The sequence below is a fragment of the Chionomys nivalis genome, chromosome 19 (genome assembly GCF_950005125.1).
Source record: "Chionomys nivalis chromosome 19, mChiNiv1.1, whole genome shotgun sequence".
In the NCBI taxonomy this organism is placed as follows: Eukaryota; Metazoa; Chordata; class Mammalia; order Rodentia; family Cricetidae; genus Chionomys; species Chionomys nivalis.
In genome coordinates this window covers 19,683,878-19,701,129 of record NC_080104.1, presented here as the reverse complement: position 1 = coordinate 19,701,129, position 17,252 = coordinate 19,683,878, and the positions used below count along the sequence as shown (strand labels likewise).

The 17,252-nt window shown below is 42.1% G+C and overlaps 1 protein-coding gene across 1 annotated transcript; it reads right to left on the bottom strand.

The window, feature by feature from the left end:
* Positions 1-1,434: 1,434 nt before the first annotated feature.
* LOC130862052 (glutathione S-transferase-like) lies at positions 1,435-16,629 on the bottom strand. Its single transcript, XM_057751428.1, has 6 exons — positions 16,543-16,629; positions 13,225-13,276; positions 9,761-9,893; positions 6,344-6,485; positions 3,369-3,500; positions 1,435-1,605 (listed from the first exon to the last, which is right to left on the bottom strand). Exons 1-6 carry the CDS (start codon positions 16,627-16,629, stop codon positions 1,435-1,437), a joined length of 717 nt encoding a protein of 238 aa, XP_057607411.1.
* Positions 16,630-17,252: the final 623 nt, after the last annotated feature.

The following is a 17,252-nucleotide window of genomic DNA, read 5'->3' as shown; positions in this document are numbered from 1 at the left end:
AGAGACCAGGGCAAGGTGTAGCCCCAAAGATGTGTCCCCACTGACATACTGTCCTTAGTAAACCCCACTCTCAGTAACCCCACTGTATTATGGATCTGCCATGAGATTGAGCTACCGACTGGGTCAGAGTCCTAAGGACCTGAGGTCACTGGAAACGCTGTCACAGACCCCAGGGCTGAGCTTACTGTCTCCCAGGCCTTTCTCAGTCCACTGGAGTTGACGGTCAAATGAGTCATGACACGTGGTGACGTAAAATAACTTGAATCTGGGATGGTGGCGGGGTTCAGCTGGTAAAGATTCTTGCCGCCAATCTGATGACCTCAGTTTGAGCCCTGGAACCTACATGGTGGAAGCAGAGAACCAACTCCCACAAACTGGCTTTTGACTTCCACACATGCATTGCGGCATGTGTATCCCCCTTCCCCACTCCTGCCCCTGCAATAAATAAATTTATTTAAAAACAGCTTGAATTTGTTGTACTCCTCAGCATAGAACTTTTAACTTAAATCAAGGCTCCTCCCAGCTCTGATCCCTTTGCCTTTGCCTTCCTCACCCCGATCCTGTCCTTCTGCTCCCCAGTCTTGCTCTGATTAGACCTCAAGTTCACATGGAGTTCAACAGATAACCCAGGGATCTCCCGTGGAAAGACCTTTAGCTGAATCGAGCTACAAACTTCTGCTTGCCACATGGGTTACAGAGATCAGAATCCTGATATCATTGTTGATGGTACTCAGTCAACCACAAACTCGCACCTAGTAGCAAACCTCAGCTCCAGGAAGGCTGTTTATTGATCAGGTGTCATCTTGTTCTTGCAGGAGCTAGCTAGTTATAACAATGAGTCTGAAAGGCGGTTCTCAGAGAAAAATGATGCAGTATTGTGGTCCCGGGAGATGAATGCAGGATCAGTTCTCTTGGATGCCAGGGTGTGTAGCTTGGAGATGACCGGCTGTGGGTTGAAGAACTAGCCTGTAGATGGGGCCAGGTAAGGAGGGACAAATAGTGCCACTCCCCATGACTTTATGGGGGCCAATTACATTCAAAATACCACACATGATTCCAATCTCCAGAGCCTACAGGGTATAAAGAGAGCTGTTTTCTGAACTGAACACATATGCCACAGCAAACACGTGATCACATGTATGTGCGCATGGACACACACAGTGAAAACCTTTTGGCTTCCACACACTACATACAAGTCTACTCTAGGAGTGTACAGAGAGCGGAGAGCCCTGCTTGGGTTTTCTGTACTCATTCTTGGTAGCATGTCTTATTAGAAACAGGAGTTGGCTTTTCTGACTTATTGATAAGTTTCCAGTAGTTTATTTCCTTACACACTCATCATCTCTTTACAGACACAGCACCAGGATGTTTTCCTGGTCATTGATACAAGCACAGTGAAAAGTGTTCACTGACTTCCATGGGCCTCTGTGTCTGTTAATACTCAGCTACTATAGTGCTCATGTTTTTAAGAAACATGCCTTGTTCAAATTTGAATGTGTCCTTCGCAGTCCCAATGGACTCATCATCCAATGGAGGCTTCCTCTGGCTTCCAGGCTGGAGAAATCTGTTAATTGTAGGGATCTGGCTGGTTCTGACCTTGAAGTCCTGCAAGGTAAAAGGCCACAATCCGTGAGAGAAGAATGTAGCAAAATAAATACAAGGAAGGTGTGTTCTGATAAATGAAAAAAAAAAATGTGTGGAATTTGTATTCCTTGGAAAGATGGCTTAGTGGTTAAGGAAGTGTCCCGCTTTTCCAAGGGACCTGAGTTCTGTCACCACCACCAGGCGGCTCACAATCACCTGTAACTCCTGCTCAAGGGGATCTGATACCCTCTCCTGACCTCCTCCAGGACCCGCATACTGTGTGTGTGTGTGTGTGTGTGTGTGTGTGTGTGTGAGAGAGAGAGAGAGAGAGAGAGAGAGAGAGAGAGAGAGAGAGAGAATGTGAGCAAGTGTGTATATGTGTGTGAGTGAGTGAATATTAGAGAGTGTATATGTATGTGTGCGTGAGTGTGTGCACATTTCAAAAGATTGTGGGAAAGGGTGAGGATAATGGATTTTTCCTTCATTGTCTATTATTGCCAAATGATAGTACCCTTGTACAAGGCAAGTTTCAATATTTTATGAGTAATAAAAGTATTCACAAGCTGTAATCAACTGATTTCATTTTAAGAACTATATCCTAATGTCTTAAATGTGAATAGCCCACCCCTGTAACGATGCCATTGACATATTGCCCATAAAAGCAACATCAGCACATCACAGCGAGGGCCACAATTAGGGGAGCCCTCACTTTTAGGCCACCAGTGTTTTTCTTGCTGTTGTGTGATCTTTTAAACAACTTTAGGTGGCTGCATAAACTCAAACAGTGGGTACTCTCAGAGAGTAGGTGCTTCCGACGTTTACTATCTAAGATAATCACAGTGAATGGAGCAGTATATGATCAGGAAATGCTCAGAAATATCAATTAGGCAACATTAAAAAACTATGAAGTGAACCAAATAGCTATTCCAAATAAGTTTACACTGTACTAGGAAATGAAAAAATGAGACTTTAGAATTGTAGCAAGTCTTGAATATTTTAATTTAGCTTTAAGATGATAAATGGGATTTAATCTATGTGATATTTGTGTAATCAGACAGATTAAAGTGTGTGTCCCAGTCCTTCTACCAACACACAATGGAGAAGTTTCCTAACCTCCAAGTCCTATCTCTTTATTCTGAGATGAATGAAATGAATGAGTAAAGGTGTATTTGGTTCTTGGTGCAGAGGAAGGAAGATGAGGTCCATCCACGGTTGCTGTTGGTCTTAAAAAAGGACTATGTTACATGGTATTGTCTTATATGCTCCTCCCCCACCTCCCAGGGAGAAAATCAACTGTTTGTTTATTCTTGAGAAAGGACTCTTGCTCCGCACTCCACAGCTGACCTTGAACTTGAGATCCTCCTACCTCAGCCTCTACAGTCCTACAGCTGCAAGTGGGGGCCATTGCAGCAGCTTAGGAAGCAACTTTATTAAGGTTCTGCTACAGGCCAGACAAAACCACAGAGGCTCACTTCCTGCAGAAGCCTCCTTCAGGTCCTTGAGATGGTCCAGGTGGCCCGTACAGGTGGCCCGTACTTGCTTGTCCGTGTTTTTTACCTCAGCACACTGTGTGCAAGGTACCTGCCTGTGTGCTCCTTTTCTGGACTAGATGTGTTTAATGATGGCATCTTTATATTTCTAGCACAGGATGTAGCACGAATATAAAAGTGATTTCTGAAACAATAAAGAATGACTGAGTGAGGGAATAAAGCAATAACACACATTCTTTCTCTCGGAAGCATTACCTGCAGCAGACTGAAGTCTGGCCTGCATCTTTACATTACCTGTAACCGAGGGAAGCCTGAGAGAACACCTGCCTTGCATTCTTCAACCATTAAGATGACTTCAAGGAGTTGCACATCAGCCCAACTCAGCCGATTGCCCACGAGATAATGTTGCTTGTTGTCTCCTAGTGCCTGTAATGTGGTTGGGATGGAGGAGGCAGAAGATGAGGGCCACTTTCAAAAATGTAAGTGTTACTAGTTTGGGAGAAGATTTTTGGGAAGTTAGACCTATTTGTTAATCTGTTGTTGTTGTTTTGGTTTTGGTTTTTTTTGGGGGGTTTTTTTTGTCCCCAGCTAATAGCATGAACCTAAGTCCCATCCCTCGCGTAATTTAAGCCTTATCCCGAATCTCTTAGGGTTTCAGCTTAACTTCAACCCTCCAGTGAGCTGAGCACAGAAACCGGTTTAGACTCATTCTCTTTCGCCTCCTCTTCATCTCATCTCCCCGCACCTACCCACAAGTTATGCAGTACCCTGTCTGGTGGCTTTTCTGGGCATGTGGTGACAATCTGTCCTCACCCCATCTCTGGGAAGTTTCCTTGGGTGTGCTGCTCTTTAGAAGGCTCCTGTGGCCGGGCGGTGGTGGCGCACGCCTTTAATCCCAGCAGAGAGGCAGGCGGATCTCTGTGAGTTCGAGACCAGCCTGGTCTACAAGAGCTAGTTCCAGGACAGGCTCCAAAACCACAGAGAAACCCTGTCTCGAAAAACCAAAAAAAAAAAAAAAAATAGAAGGCTCCTGTGTACAGGGAGAATGTCCCCCTCTAAGTACACAACCCCAAATTTTATTAGCACATGTTCTTTCAACATATCTATAAATATTGTGTCATGTCGATTTAAAGTCGATTGAATACAAAAATGGAATAGGTATATATTCCAGCCCCTAAGTCCATGTTGTATTATAGACTTAGACATGGGATAAGTGTCTATAGAGCTGTGAATGCAGGTGTTGACTTTTATCAACCTGGCATCCGTCAGGTTGTTCTATGTCATGATTTCCTCATCTATAAGTGGAGTGATAACAGCACCTCTTTCTTGGAATTAATACAAATATTAGAAGTCAGGGCTTGTGAAATGCATATGGCCCCATTCTTGGCCTTCAGTAGAGATGAGTCATCATTGTTCCTGGCTTTGTTGTTAGAAATGTTGGGACTGTCACCTCTTCTCTCCATGAGTGACGCCTCTGTGCTTCATAGTATTATAAGGGGGGCTGGATTGGAAATCATAGAATTTGAGGATAAAGCCTTGCACATGTGATGGTTTTATCCAGGTTTTAATCTCTATCAGCAGCACAAAAAAAATAAGAAGGGAAAATAGTGGTATTAACCATCCATGCTATTGGCACTAGTTTTTAAAAATAGAAAGCAAACTATCTTAAATTACATGCTAATTACAGATGGATATACTTTAAATACCTTTGAAAGACATTTGTACTGAGAAAACCTGCAGTATTTAGGATTTAGAGTTTGATAAATTTTGGACCAAAAAGACAGAAAATGGATTGCTAAATGTATTAAGAGAAAACTATAACTTAGGAAGGTCGGGTACCTGTAATTTGTGACACAGGCACAGTAACAAATAATATGCATGACCATGATGTGTTCATGATCAATACATGTAAATGTGGGTACTAATCATTCAGTTCTAAGCATATTGCACAACTCAGAAAAGACAATGAGGGCTGGAGACATGGCTCAGTGGTTAAGAGGACTGGCTATTCTTCCACAGGTCGTGAGTTCAATTCCCAGCAACCACATGGTGGGTCACAACCATCTGTAATAAGATCTGGCTCCCTCTTCTGGTCTGTCAGCATACATGGAGGCAGAATGTTGTATACATAATAAATAAATCTTTTTTAAAAAGACAATGAAATCAGTTTAAAAGTGAGTTCAAAATATGCATCTGATTTTGTTTTAAGCAAGGGTCCAAGTTTTTGGCATTCTTCCCCACATCTGTCCTTAAGACAATGGATGCACCTGGGAGGCAGAGCACATGATACTGAAGAACCACCCACCCGGAGCTAGGGATGCCACTTTAAGTGTGTATTTAAGGCACACGCTTTCCAGGAATCCGTTTGCAGATGTGAGAACTGCGAAACAAAACGCAATGTTCCTTTTTAGGCTGACCTGATAAACTCCGTGAAGCTCTGGTATTGACCAGAACATTGGAGGAACCACATTCATTCTCACGCCTCAGCGTGGGATGCCCTGGAGGATCTTATGGGGTAGGTACTATGTTACTTCAGACTTAATTAAGGCAACTGAAATTCTATCAGCACCAGAACCATAAACACTACAGGAGCTACGCATAAAATCCTTAAACACAAAATAGAATCCAGAAGACTTTCCATAGAGGCTGCAGAGAAGGCTCCAAGGTTAAAAATGCTTCCCCTTGAAGGCTGGAGTTGGCATCCCAGCACCCACAATAAAAGAATCACCCCCAGCACCAAAGCTGTAAACTCAGCTTTGACGTAGGGAGAGATAGAAGATCACTGAGGCCTGCTGGCTTCCAGACTAACTGAAAACAAGAGCTCTAGGTTCAGGAATGACCCCATCTCAAAGGAGACCTAAGTGCGAGTGATGGAGGGTGGTACCTAATGTCCTTTTCTGGCCTCTGTATGCATGCATAGGTGTGCACATCTGCACGCTCACATAGACACATACACATGTGTGCACACACACAATGTGCACACCCACAAAATGTGCAGAAAGAAAGAGAAAGAGAGAGAGAGAAGGGAGGGAGGGAGGAAGGGAGGGAGGGAGGGAGGGAGGGAAGGAGGGAGGGAGGGAAAGAAATCCAGTGAGAGGGAAACCACAGTGGAAGAAAGAAATGTCATACAAGTGAAGGCAGATGGTCAAGTTTTCACAGAGGGTTTGCAATCTTTCATCCATCAAAGGAGCTCTGCTTTCAATTTCATTTGGTGGGTTTTTTTTTCCTCTTTCATGCAGACCATAAAACAGCCAAAGATTGTTGCTCACCTTCTCATAAACAGGAAAGAACCTTGTCGTGGCTCGATGGAGGATGTATTCAAGATTCTTCTCCTTCTCCTCCGGCAGAGAGAGGGGAAGGAACATAATCATGTCACTCAGGTCCCTCAGGCCTTCCACATACATATCAATCCTAGAGAAAGGGAGATCGTTTACAGAAGAATTACCAATACCAGGAAGAACATTCGATGGACCAGTGACACATTTTATATAGTGTATACCTCGTCTGCCTGGCTACTGGGGGTTCACGAGGGCTATTGTTTCATGAACTACAGTCAAGTATTTATACCAGCAAGTGGTTCCTTAAGGATAGTAATAAAGCTCAACTGGACACAGGTGCAATGGTACGAGCCTGGAATCCTAGTGCTCAGAAGGCTGAGGTGGGAGGGTCGTGAGCTAGGTAGCAAAGCTCTGCCCTCCAAACTAATCTGGGAAATAAGAAGAAACACAGCACCAAAGTGTTTGCGCAATTACATGTGTGTTCACATTGATCATGAAGCACTGCTATTAGTAAAATGTGATGTGCTCACATAAAGTATTGAAATAACAGTGAAGTAATGCATTGAGTAAATATGTATGGTATTTGCCTATTTTAACATAGTCTACATCTGGGAGAAGAGGTGTCTAGGGACCGCTGTCTTTTCTAAAACTTTTCTGCGTGGAGTCAAGATTCTTAATCACTCAAAATATCATTTTAAATGGCACAGAATACGCTCCACAAGTCTCTACTTGCTGCTGCCCACAACTTTTGGCAGGCCCTGCTGGTCAGACATTATAGTCTGCAATGGCCTGGTAGTTTTCCCCGAGCTGGGCAACATGAGGACTCCTTCCCCTGCATGGGGGTGGAGGTGGCTTCCTGCTCTCTACCCAACCTTATCTGGAGAATATCTCTAGACCCGGATGGCCGACTCATCTCTAGTGTGACCCTTGACACAGTTCCCTGCAGAAGCTTTCCCCTGATGCCCATATGGTAATTAGACTTGCACTAGGAACCTTATGATAGGCACCTGCTGTTTAATGCAAGTTAGGTGACACCCCAGCCTCTGTCCCCATCCTTTATATCTCCCTTCACTATGAAATCAAGTTGAGCTGTCTCATCACACTGTCTCCCAGAAGACTATTTTATGCCATGTCACTGGCTGTACAAAGCTCTCTATTGCCACTTCTGTCCCTCTGTCCTCACAGACTGGTGGCCAACAGACCATGAGGGAAGAGGGGACCACACACAATCTGCGAGAACAAATGGAAAGATAGACACCGAAGCACAGTGACGAGAATCTTGGGGTCCCACAGTATGTCTAAGTCCCAATCTAAGGTGCATCTCTGATCTTTTTGAACCTCTGGTTCTGTAGCTTCACCCTGAGATAGCAAGCACCCAGTTGTCTGGAAGGTAGTCTTAAATTCTCGTTGCCTCTGCCTCATGTTACAATGGGTCTCAGAGATTCTGTTGAACAGTAAAAAGCAAAGATGGATGTCTTTCAGCTTCCACCAGATTATCATTTTACATTTGCAGTTAGCTTCATTTTAAGACATCCATGCTGAGAATCACAGGATTTGAGGAAGCCTCATCCAGCCACATGGAAAGAGAAAGAAATGCCTGGCCATGATCATGTGTTCAAATGTCCCAGCCCACGGCCCAGATTTAAGAAAGCACTACTATTTGAGAACTACCAAGCTGAGGCCTCAGCTCACAGATCTGAGAGAGTGACTGTTCTGGAGCAGATTCCCAAGAGGACCACTGTGGGATTATGTAGGTATAGAGTTGAAAGTATACAATAGCATATACAAGGCTTTATCATCATAGTGGTGTATCAATGAAATCACTATGAATAAATTACCATCTCACCTTAAATTTATACACATTAGGTCTGTGACATATCTACTTTAAATCCAGTTCGTGCTAAAATTAACAGCAGCTCCTTAGGGAAATGACTGGGTCCATATCTGGAATGAGAGATGCCCAGGGCTGATCTGGATCTTCAGGTAAACATACAAAGGAGTTACCAGAAACCATTATGGTAATTTAAATTATTCTGAGGAGTCATTAGGCCCCATTGGCCAAAAGTAGGACATTTTGAACATAAATGAGAATAGGAACTAAAATAAAATTAAATATATCAAAAAAATGCTTAAAGAGAGAGTGATGCTAAAATGATAAATATCAATACATAAAAAGAATAAAATAAAAATTGGTCTCTGTCACAGAATACAGGTGAGCCCGCTCATTTGTGGAAAACAGGTAAAAATCCACCTTCAATGCTCTATTTTTGGTATAGGAAACCATGCCTCCATGTACTAGATAGTAAATGAGGGACAACTTTTTTAAATATAATTACTGTAAATACTAAATGTGAAAGGAATAGTAGAATTGAGCGCCAAAGCTACTAATATTATTAAAGATGGACATACAGACAGTTTCTACTTCTTCCTAGAGAAAGAGCTGTAATAGCCTTGCAACACCCTCTAGATTCCGAGTCTGAGCATCTCTCCAGATGCAACCAGCAATGCACAAACATGCAAAGACAGAGGAACACAGTAAACTGCAGTGCAGCAAAACAGCCAGAAGAAACTTAGCAAAAACTGCTGGGAAGAGGGCGGTGCTCACAGCAAATACTTAATTGGCTCTGTGTCCATTTTCTTTTTTTTTTTTTTTTTTTGGACATGTCTTAAAATGCAGTTTGAGATAAAACAATGCCACAACAGTCACTGAAAATACAGCTCATCTAGTATTAAGGGATGGCATTTCTCCCAACAACAGTGTTTATCAAATACACACAATAATTTTCAACTTAAAGTTGCTCCTAGGTAAGAGACAAACTTAAGGTTTAGAGATAGGCTTGCCAATCATAGAAGGCCTAGTGCTTGCTGGAGTGATTTATATTGTGTTTAGGGGGCCAGGGGTGGAGTGAGTTCGGGTGCGGGGCAGCTGCTATAAGCAGAGCTGGGGTGAGGTGGTTCCCTACAACTACTTTGGATTTACAGGGTTAAGTGAACCCTAGCCCCTAAATAAATGCATGAGTGGGCTTTCTTTATTTTTGTATTCCATTCCCACATGGTAGAGGCAAACATGGATTTATGAAAACATAGCTAACACCCTCTACTAACTAAAGCCAAACAACTAAAAAAAAAAATTAGAACCCTATTAGTAGTAGTTACCCAAATGAGTTATTGCTGAAGGTAAATATTGTGGAATGGGCTATCTTGGCATCTTCCTCTTTGGAATTGGTTACAATAGATTCTCCCAGTCAAGAACAAAAGCAGGCTTTGTTTCAGTCTATCAAGAACTGTACTATGAACATGGCTTCTAATGATGCTAAGTGTCAGTGTTCTTGTTTGGGTGGTTTTGCTGTTGTTATTGTTGTTGTTTTGCTTTGGCTCTTGCTCTAAGTAACAAACAGTCTTTTTTACCAGGCCTGTTCTTCCAGGTTTCTTCCATACAAGCCGTACTTGGCAGCTATGTATCTTAAGATGGCTCTTGTTTGCACCAAATTCATTCCGTCCATTTCGACCATGGGCACTTGTTCATACATCAGGGTTCCACCTTGAAATGCACAATGAGACGTTGGATTATTTCCTGCTCTCCAGAGTGGTAACTACATTTCCTTTTCGTTCTAAATGCTCTATGAAATAGGACCATAGAATCCATTTATCAAAGCACTTTCTAGAACCCAAGAGGAGAAAAAATGCATACTTTAACCAAAAATTATATAGAGTGCAAAACATGACAGCTGCTTGGAGTCATGTGACTTCTTTGGGGGACAAAGCCTGAGAATAACATGAACAAGTTCTCTTGTTGGTAAGGCCTGGGAGAATGTAACTCATTTTTGGCAAGGCCAATAGATAGTTCACTGTATATTTCTTGTCATAACCCCAAAAGCCTAAGTGCTACCTGCTCTCCTTGCTTTCCTTACACAAATCATATTGCTGGCTGCCTCAAGTTTCACTTTTTTGGCTATTGCATTAAGAAAACTTATGACTCTTCTCTGCATAAGCCAGAGGGGATGTTATTGAAAACATACAGTGAGCCAGGCAGTGGTAACACACGCCTTTAATACCAGCACTATGTGAGTCCAAAAACAGCCTAGTTTACAAAGTTAGTTCCAGGACAACCAGGGCTGTTACACAAAAGAAACCATGTCTCAAAAAAAGAAAGAAAAGAAAAGAAAAGAAAAGAAAAGAAAAGAAAAGAAAAGAAAAGAAAAGGAAATATGTACTGGACCTGATTCAGCCCCTAAAGCCTTTGATGTTTCAAGTGTGACCATGAATTCAGGATTCTGAAGAACAGGATGTTGCCTTTCTAACGCACCTTGTGACTAGTCTGGAAGAGTCACGGTAGTTCATGACATTATTACAAATTTCCATAATTGTTCTGGAGACAATGAGTCAAACCATAAGAGTCTAAGTGAAATGCTAATAAATAGATGATATCAGGAGTTAATAGGAACAGGGAATGAGCAAAATCATAGAAGCCACAGAACCCTCATTTCTAATAGCTGTGCCAATACTGTAGGAGTCAATGCTATAGGAAGCAGAAAGGGGATATGAGAACAAGAAATAAGCAATGCCAACTATTAAGAGTATGGTTTTCAGTTATGTAGTTTACAGGATGGTCAGGAAAAAATGGTATAACTCCCTTAGGAGACAAAGTAGTACAGAGTGAAGACTGGATTGATCCAGTCTTGGCTGATAAGTTGATTATGAGAACTTAGATTTGACCAGAGGTAAACATTAGTCACTAGAGACAAAATTTTCTTTCACTTTGCATGATGCTGTAACTGCAAATGCTGCCAGCTAGACACACTGTTCTACCTGCAGGTGTGCCTACTTAGAAAACTTCCTTTGTTGCTTGTAGCACTGTTTATGCTTTTAACATTGAGCATGAATCAAGTAGGTAGTGGTTCTGGTGGGAAAGTTGGGGGACAGAAGGGGAATGAGGTACGGGAACAAATGGGCAATTGTTGTAATTATTATTAGAAACTTAAGGAAACAAATATGATTGCAAAACTATTCATGCGGCCAGGTGTTGGTGGCACATGCTTTTGTTCCCAGCACTTGGGAAGCAGAGGCAGGTGGATCCCTGTAAACCTGGTCTACAGAACAAGTTCCATGACAGGCTCCAAAGCTGCACAGAGAAACCCTGTCTTGAAAAACTTAAACAAAAACTGTTCGTGCAAACTATTGAAACTGTATGAATAAAAACGGCTCAATCTATCCAGAGCCGCTTGTTGGAAACAGGTGATCAGCATTTCCTTCATTCTGTCAACTTCCCACATCCATCCCAGGTCAGTGGACCCATTAGGAGCAAGGCTCCTAATAAATATTTGACATTTGGGGTCAATTTTGAGATATTTTTGGAAATTTTGGATTCACGTAGATGCAAAGCCTTCCCTTGGACCAGTGTTCCCTCTACTTTCATGGTCTCTTTCCCTAGGGTCATGCCACTCATTTAGTCACCCTTTACCTTTGACCTCGGGCAGCAACCTCTGTTGTCATTCTGAGTTCAGTCTCCTTACCCATTCTCCCTCTGCATCTGGTTGCCTCATTAAGTCTTACGCTGTACCACTGTTTAGTTCTTTCTATCATTTGCCATTGCTTTCCAGAGAACACACATAAATATTGACCCTCACTCTGAACTCAAAGTCGTTCTTGAAATCTGCTCTTCTATATATAAGCTCCTCCCCAGGTGATGTTGTTTACTCTGGGCATATCTCTTCAATGTTCCCAAGATGCTTTGTAGCAAAACAAACCAACCAAGAAATCACAACAGAATAAGGAGTGTAAGATGGCAATGGTTCTTTGATTAGAAAGAATTCTGTCTCTGTCTCTCGGTCTCTGCCTCACTCTCCACAAACACACCACTCCCAATGAGGGCAACCGTGAGGCTTGTCCTGTTACAGTCTTTGAAGTTGAGTGGGTTGAGCTTGTCTCCTCTCATCATTTCAGAACTAACCAGGAGACCAAATGACACAACTTACTTAGCAGAGAGAATTTAATATAAAGATGTTCATTGTGCATGGTGGTGTTCATCTGTAATCCCAGGACTCAGGAAGAGTGCAGGTTCAAGGTCATCTCCACTACATAATAAGTTCATGTAGCCTAGGTTACATAAGACCCTGCCTCAAAAAGTCAAAACAATAAATCTTAAAAATAAATAATAAAGACAGTAATTTTATATTCTGGAAAGCTGAAAAATAACAACAGGGAGGTACCATGAAGCAACTGCAGAAAGGATCACTGCAAACTATGGTGGGGGGAGATAAAAGTCATAATTATCACAACTTGGAAAGTTTGGAGTGCATTCCTCCTACTTACAAGGTGTAATGGTCTGTCCTGTCCCTTTACGAGACAAGCCCTACCTATTCCCTCCCCTGTTCCCTGGGGCAAGCAGATCTACCTTCAGCTTCCTGCCTGACCTCCTTCCTTTCTTTCTCTCTCCTGAAGAGGCAGCTTCTACCTCTCTCTTTTCTTCCCACTTCTACCTTTCCTGCTTCTCTCTCTCCTCTTCCCCCTTTCTCCCCTTCCCTCTTTTCCCTTCCCTTCCATAACCCACTAAATAAACACCCAACCTCACTCTGCATGGTGTGCCTATCCATGTCTCTGTCTCTCAACCACCACATGGCTCCCTGCCTGGAACCCGCTGACCCTCATGGCCTGATGCTGCACCCCTTGGGGAACTAAAACATTTTATTTTTACCATAACACAAGGCTCAGGAGCTACCTTCCTTACATAGAGATAGGGTCCTGGTGGTCACTGTCCACATGACTTGCACTGCACTCTTAGAATACTAGAGAGAGGAGCAGAAGGGGCCTTTCACAGTAGGGGATGACAACAGGTCTCAGGCAACACTGGGAGTGAAAGGGTTTTCTCTCACCTTGGATTAACTTCTCAAATTCTTCATGGTTTTCAAAAAGTTTTTCTTCAAACTAAATAAGGCAAAGAACACAGAATGTAAGATTATGTTGTTTATTGTTATTGTGGCATGGGAAAGTTAAATAGGATTAAGCAGCCTAATCTCCTATTAGACCAGGACTTCAATATACAGAACATGGTTCCTTGCTCAGCATTCCTGAACACTTAGATGGTGTTAAACTTGTGTGAGGCCACCTTTATTCCTGATTCCTGAAGACTTGAACTCTGAAATCCAACCACTGGATTATGGATTACAGTTTTGGGGGACTCTCACCTCCTTATAAAACAAAGGATGGATACAAAAACCTACCTTCTCATTCTTTCAACATAGTAACAAAACTTTTATACATGTTATAGAATGCTTCATAGAAAAACTATATTTAAAAGTATTTATTGTTCCTCAAAACAATGAGAGGGTTTTTGATGAGTAAGTATTGAGTTCACTTTATCTGCTTTGCATGTCTTATATAAAATTTCATAGTCTAAAGGAATAATCCACAAAAATAAGATTAAAACTTATTGTTAAAGTATTAGTAACCCATCTCTCTCTTACACAGAGACATACACTCCATAAGTCTTTCTTCATCTATCCCATCTACCCAACCTATCCAACTCTACATGACTAGATATCAAAAAACATAATATTGATTACAGGAAGAAAAAGATAGAATGAAATAGAAAAGGGTCATTTATATGCATTGTTCCCAGAGGCATACAAGAACAGGTTGGGAGACTAAATAAAGGTACAAAAACATAAAGGCTGGGCTGACAAGACAGATTTGTGCTCACTGAATTTTGGCTTTTTTATTAATTTTCCTTTTAAGAGAAGGTTTTATTTTGTTCTGCATTTCACCAAGGTGGGGAAGGTCTGGCAGAGTTAGTAATAGGGGTGCTCCTTCTGTCTCCCTAGGTCAGGCTGCACAATAGAGAACACTGGCACTTGGCTGGCTTTATTATGTCACACTCAGTCTAGAACCGCAGTCCTCATCTGCTGCCCACATTCTGGTCGGTCCCACTCCGTCACTTAATCTTCTCTGAAAATGGTGGAGGAAAAAGTAGGAAGCACGTTGGTAAGATTTCCCAGGGGGTGGGCACTTGGTAGCATACTTGATGACCTGAACCCAATCCCCATATCCCACAAAGAAGAAAGAATCAATGCTCAAGAGTTGTTCTCTGCCACCACATGACACTATAGCATGCACACTCCTGTACCCATGTGTGCATGCACACACACACATACACACACACAAATTTTAAAAAGACATCTCTATTTCTTGGAACCTTGGTTCCTTCTATTAGGGCTGAGACAGAATATACAGTCTCGATGAATGCATCCTATTTTTATGTTAAAACACTCTGGGGCTGGCCATAAATTTAAAGAAAGTTCTCTAGTAATCCACCCATGGAGATAAGACAGTGTGTTTTAACTTATAGGCACAAGAAGGTTTTTTAAATAAGACTCCAATAGCAATTAGAACTAATCAACAAATGGGATTTCAGCGGGGGTGGGGGGAGTGCACACCTTTAATCCCAGCACTCAGGAGGCAGAGGTAGGCAGATCTCTGTGAGTTCAAGGCCAGACTGGTCTACAAGAGCTAGTTCCAGGACAGGCCCCAAAGATACACAGAGAAACCCTGTCTCAGAAAAAACAAGAACAACAACAACAAAAACAAAACAAATGGGATCTCATAAAATGAAAAGGCTTCTATAAATCAAAACAAACTATAAGCAAATGAAGGGGCAGTCCATGGAATGAGAGACCATCCCTTCCAGCTCTTCATCTGGCAGAAGATTAGTGTCTAGGGTACACCAAGAACTAAAATAATCAAACAGTAAATAACTCCACTAAAGACAGGCATAGAGCTGAATAAAGAAGGATTCAGGGCTTACTCAGTGCTGGATTCTACATGCTGTAACACCAACATGCCAAGCAAGACACTAAACTAGTGGATATGACTATTATGTGTCATAACACAATGACGTGACTGTCATGGGGTACTAATCGCATTCGGATTGTATTGGAGGCCTGTTCTAAAGGAATGAATCTCATGACTGGATGTGTAATTCTGGTCAAACGCACATGGCTGGGAAAGTCATAGGCCTTGGGATAGAACTTGCTATTGATATTTTGCTAAACGATCATGTTATCAAATTGCCTTTTGAAAATAAATGTTATACCCACATACTCTGGACCACACTCTGAGCCACTCTCAACTTTGGAAGGAAGAGAGAGAGAGAAAGAGAGAACTAAAAATGAAGGCATGAAGCTGGAAGGGGTTGCTGGGGGGGGGGGTATGATCATTGTTCATTCTATACATGTATGAAATTCTGAAGAACAAAGAAAGTTTATTAATTTTTATTTTTAAAAAGAGAAGATGAAGATCAACTTGGGCTACATGGAGAAATCCTGTCTCAAAAAAGTCATAAACAAAATATATTGAATAAACAATTTTTAGTAATTTTCAATTTCATTAAAGTATGTGACAGCTACAATTTTAGTGGCAAATGTTATGTTCTTACGTGTCTTTGCTTATTTGTTTTTTGAGACAGGGTCTCATGCAGGCTGTGTTGGCTTTGAACTTGCAGTGTCAGAGAGCATGACCTTGAACTCTTGATCCTCTTGTCACCACCTCCCAAGTGCAGAGTTTACAGGCATGTGCTGCTATACCTGGTTTTCATGAGCTGTTCTACACTTTTAAGTACAGTTATCAGAAGACCAGAAAGTGGCTCCATGGGTAAAGGTGTTTGCTTCCAAACCTAACAACCGAGGTTTGATCTCCAGGATCCAAATTGTGGAAGAAGAAAGCCAAACTGTCGCAAGTTGTCCTTTTCCCTCTGGATATGCGTGTCACATGCCTCTCACCCACAAATAGTAATAGTTAATGTTTAAAAATTAAGTATTTGCCTCTTAATGCTCTTCAGGCAAATAGAATTAGGTGGTGCTCTCACTAGACTGATAAGAATGACCTGAGAGGAGCTGGGAGGTAAAGTGAGTCCTCCCTTCCTTCTCACCCTTCCCTCCTTAGCTTTCTTTTCCTTGCTAGTTATTGTTGAACACCATTTATACTATCTGAAGGAACATAATATCTATAATAGGTCCTCACAGACTTTGAGCACTTATTTCATAAAACGAACTCACCAGCAGCTCAGCATTCAAAGAGTATTTGTTGAAAGCTCCTTTTTGTTTGAAAAGAACATAAAGTTTTCTACGACTTGTAGCCAAGAAAGCTCCCAATGAATAACCTGGAAAGAAAACTAACCCTTCTATCGGGCATCTTACCTCCACTCCAGCTGCTGCTAAGAGCCACCGGATGGACTCCATTCTTCCTCTTCCATTGAAGTAGTGAAGCACAGGCTTCCCAGTCATGCTGAGAGATTCCTGACTAGAGAGAGAGAAGAGACAGAGACACAGAGGACAGTCTCAGAGGAATTTATAGAGCAGAAGCACAAGGTGAAGAAAGCTTTCACTCAGAATTTTGGCCCCTAAACCAAGCTTCCTTCTGCCCCAAGACTGCCTGCACTCTGTTTCTCCCTGCCAACGAAGTATATCCCCACAGACTGATTTCCAAATGCCTTTCCAAAAAAAACTAATTGAATAACTGATAAAACGAAGAAGCGACAAGTCTATGCAAGCCAACAGCTGGAAAGAATTCAAGAGCAAGGTAGACCCGCCCCTCTTCCTGTGGCAGGTGGTGCAGATCAAATGTTCTGATTCTTTCTCTCTCTCTCTCTTTATGTATGGATCCCTGAGGCACCAGCGCTACCGCAGTAAGTAGTTGTGAGTGAGGAGCTGAAGATTTAGAGAAACACCACACAGCGGGTCTTTGGTGCTAAGAGAAGGGCGAACATGGTCTATATATGGAATTGCAGCACTGTGGAAAAACCCAGGGTTCCGAAGTTCATGTTATTGAAGGGCCAAATCAGTTAACAACTAAGCGGAACAAGGAGCTTGAGGTTAGGCCAAGAGGTGCAAGATGTACCCCAGGAGAT

Bases quoted from the DNA above. Each gene is read 5' to 3' on its own strand.
- LOC130862052 (XM_057751428.1), bottom strand. From the start codon at position 16,629: ATGACTGGGAAGCCTGTGCTTCACTACTTCAATGGAAGAGGAAGAATG. The intron at 13,277-16,542 runs GTAAGATGCCCG...TGCCTTATTTAG, and splicing joins TAGCAGCAGCTGGAGTGGAG to TTTGAAGAAAAACTTTTTGA. The intron at 6,486-9,760 runs GTAAAAAAGACT...CCCTTTCTCTAG, and splicing joins AACCTGGAAGAACAGGCCTG to GATTGATATGTATGTGGAAG.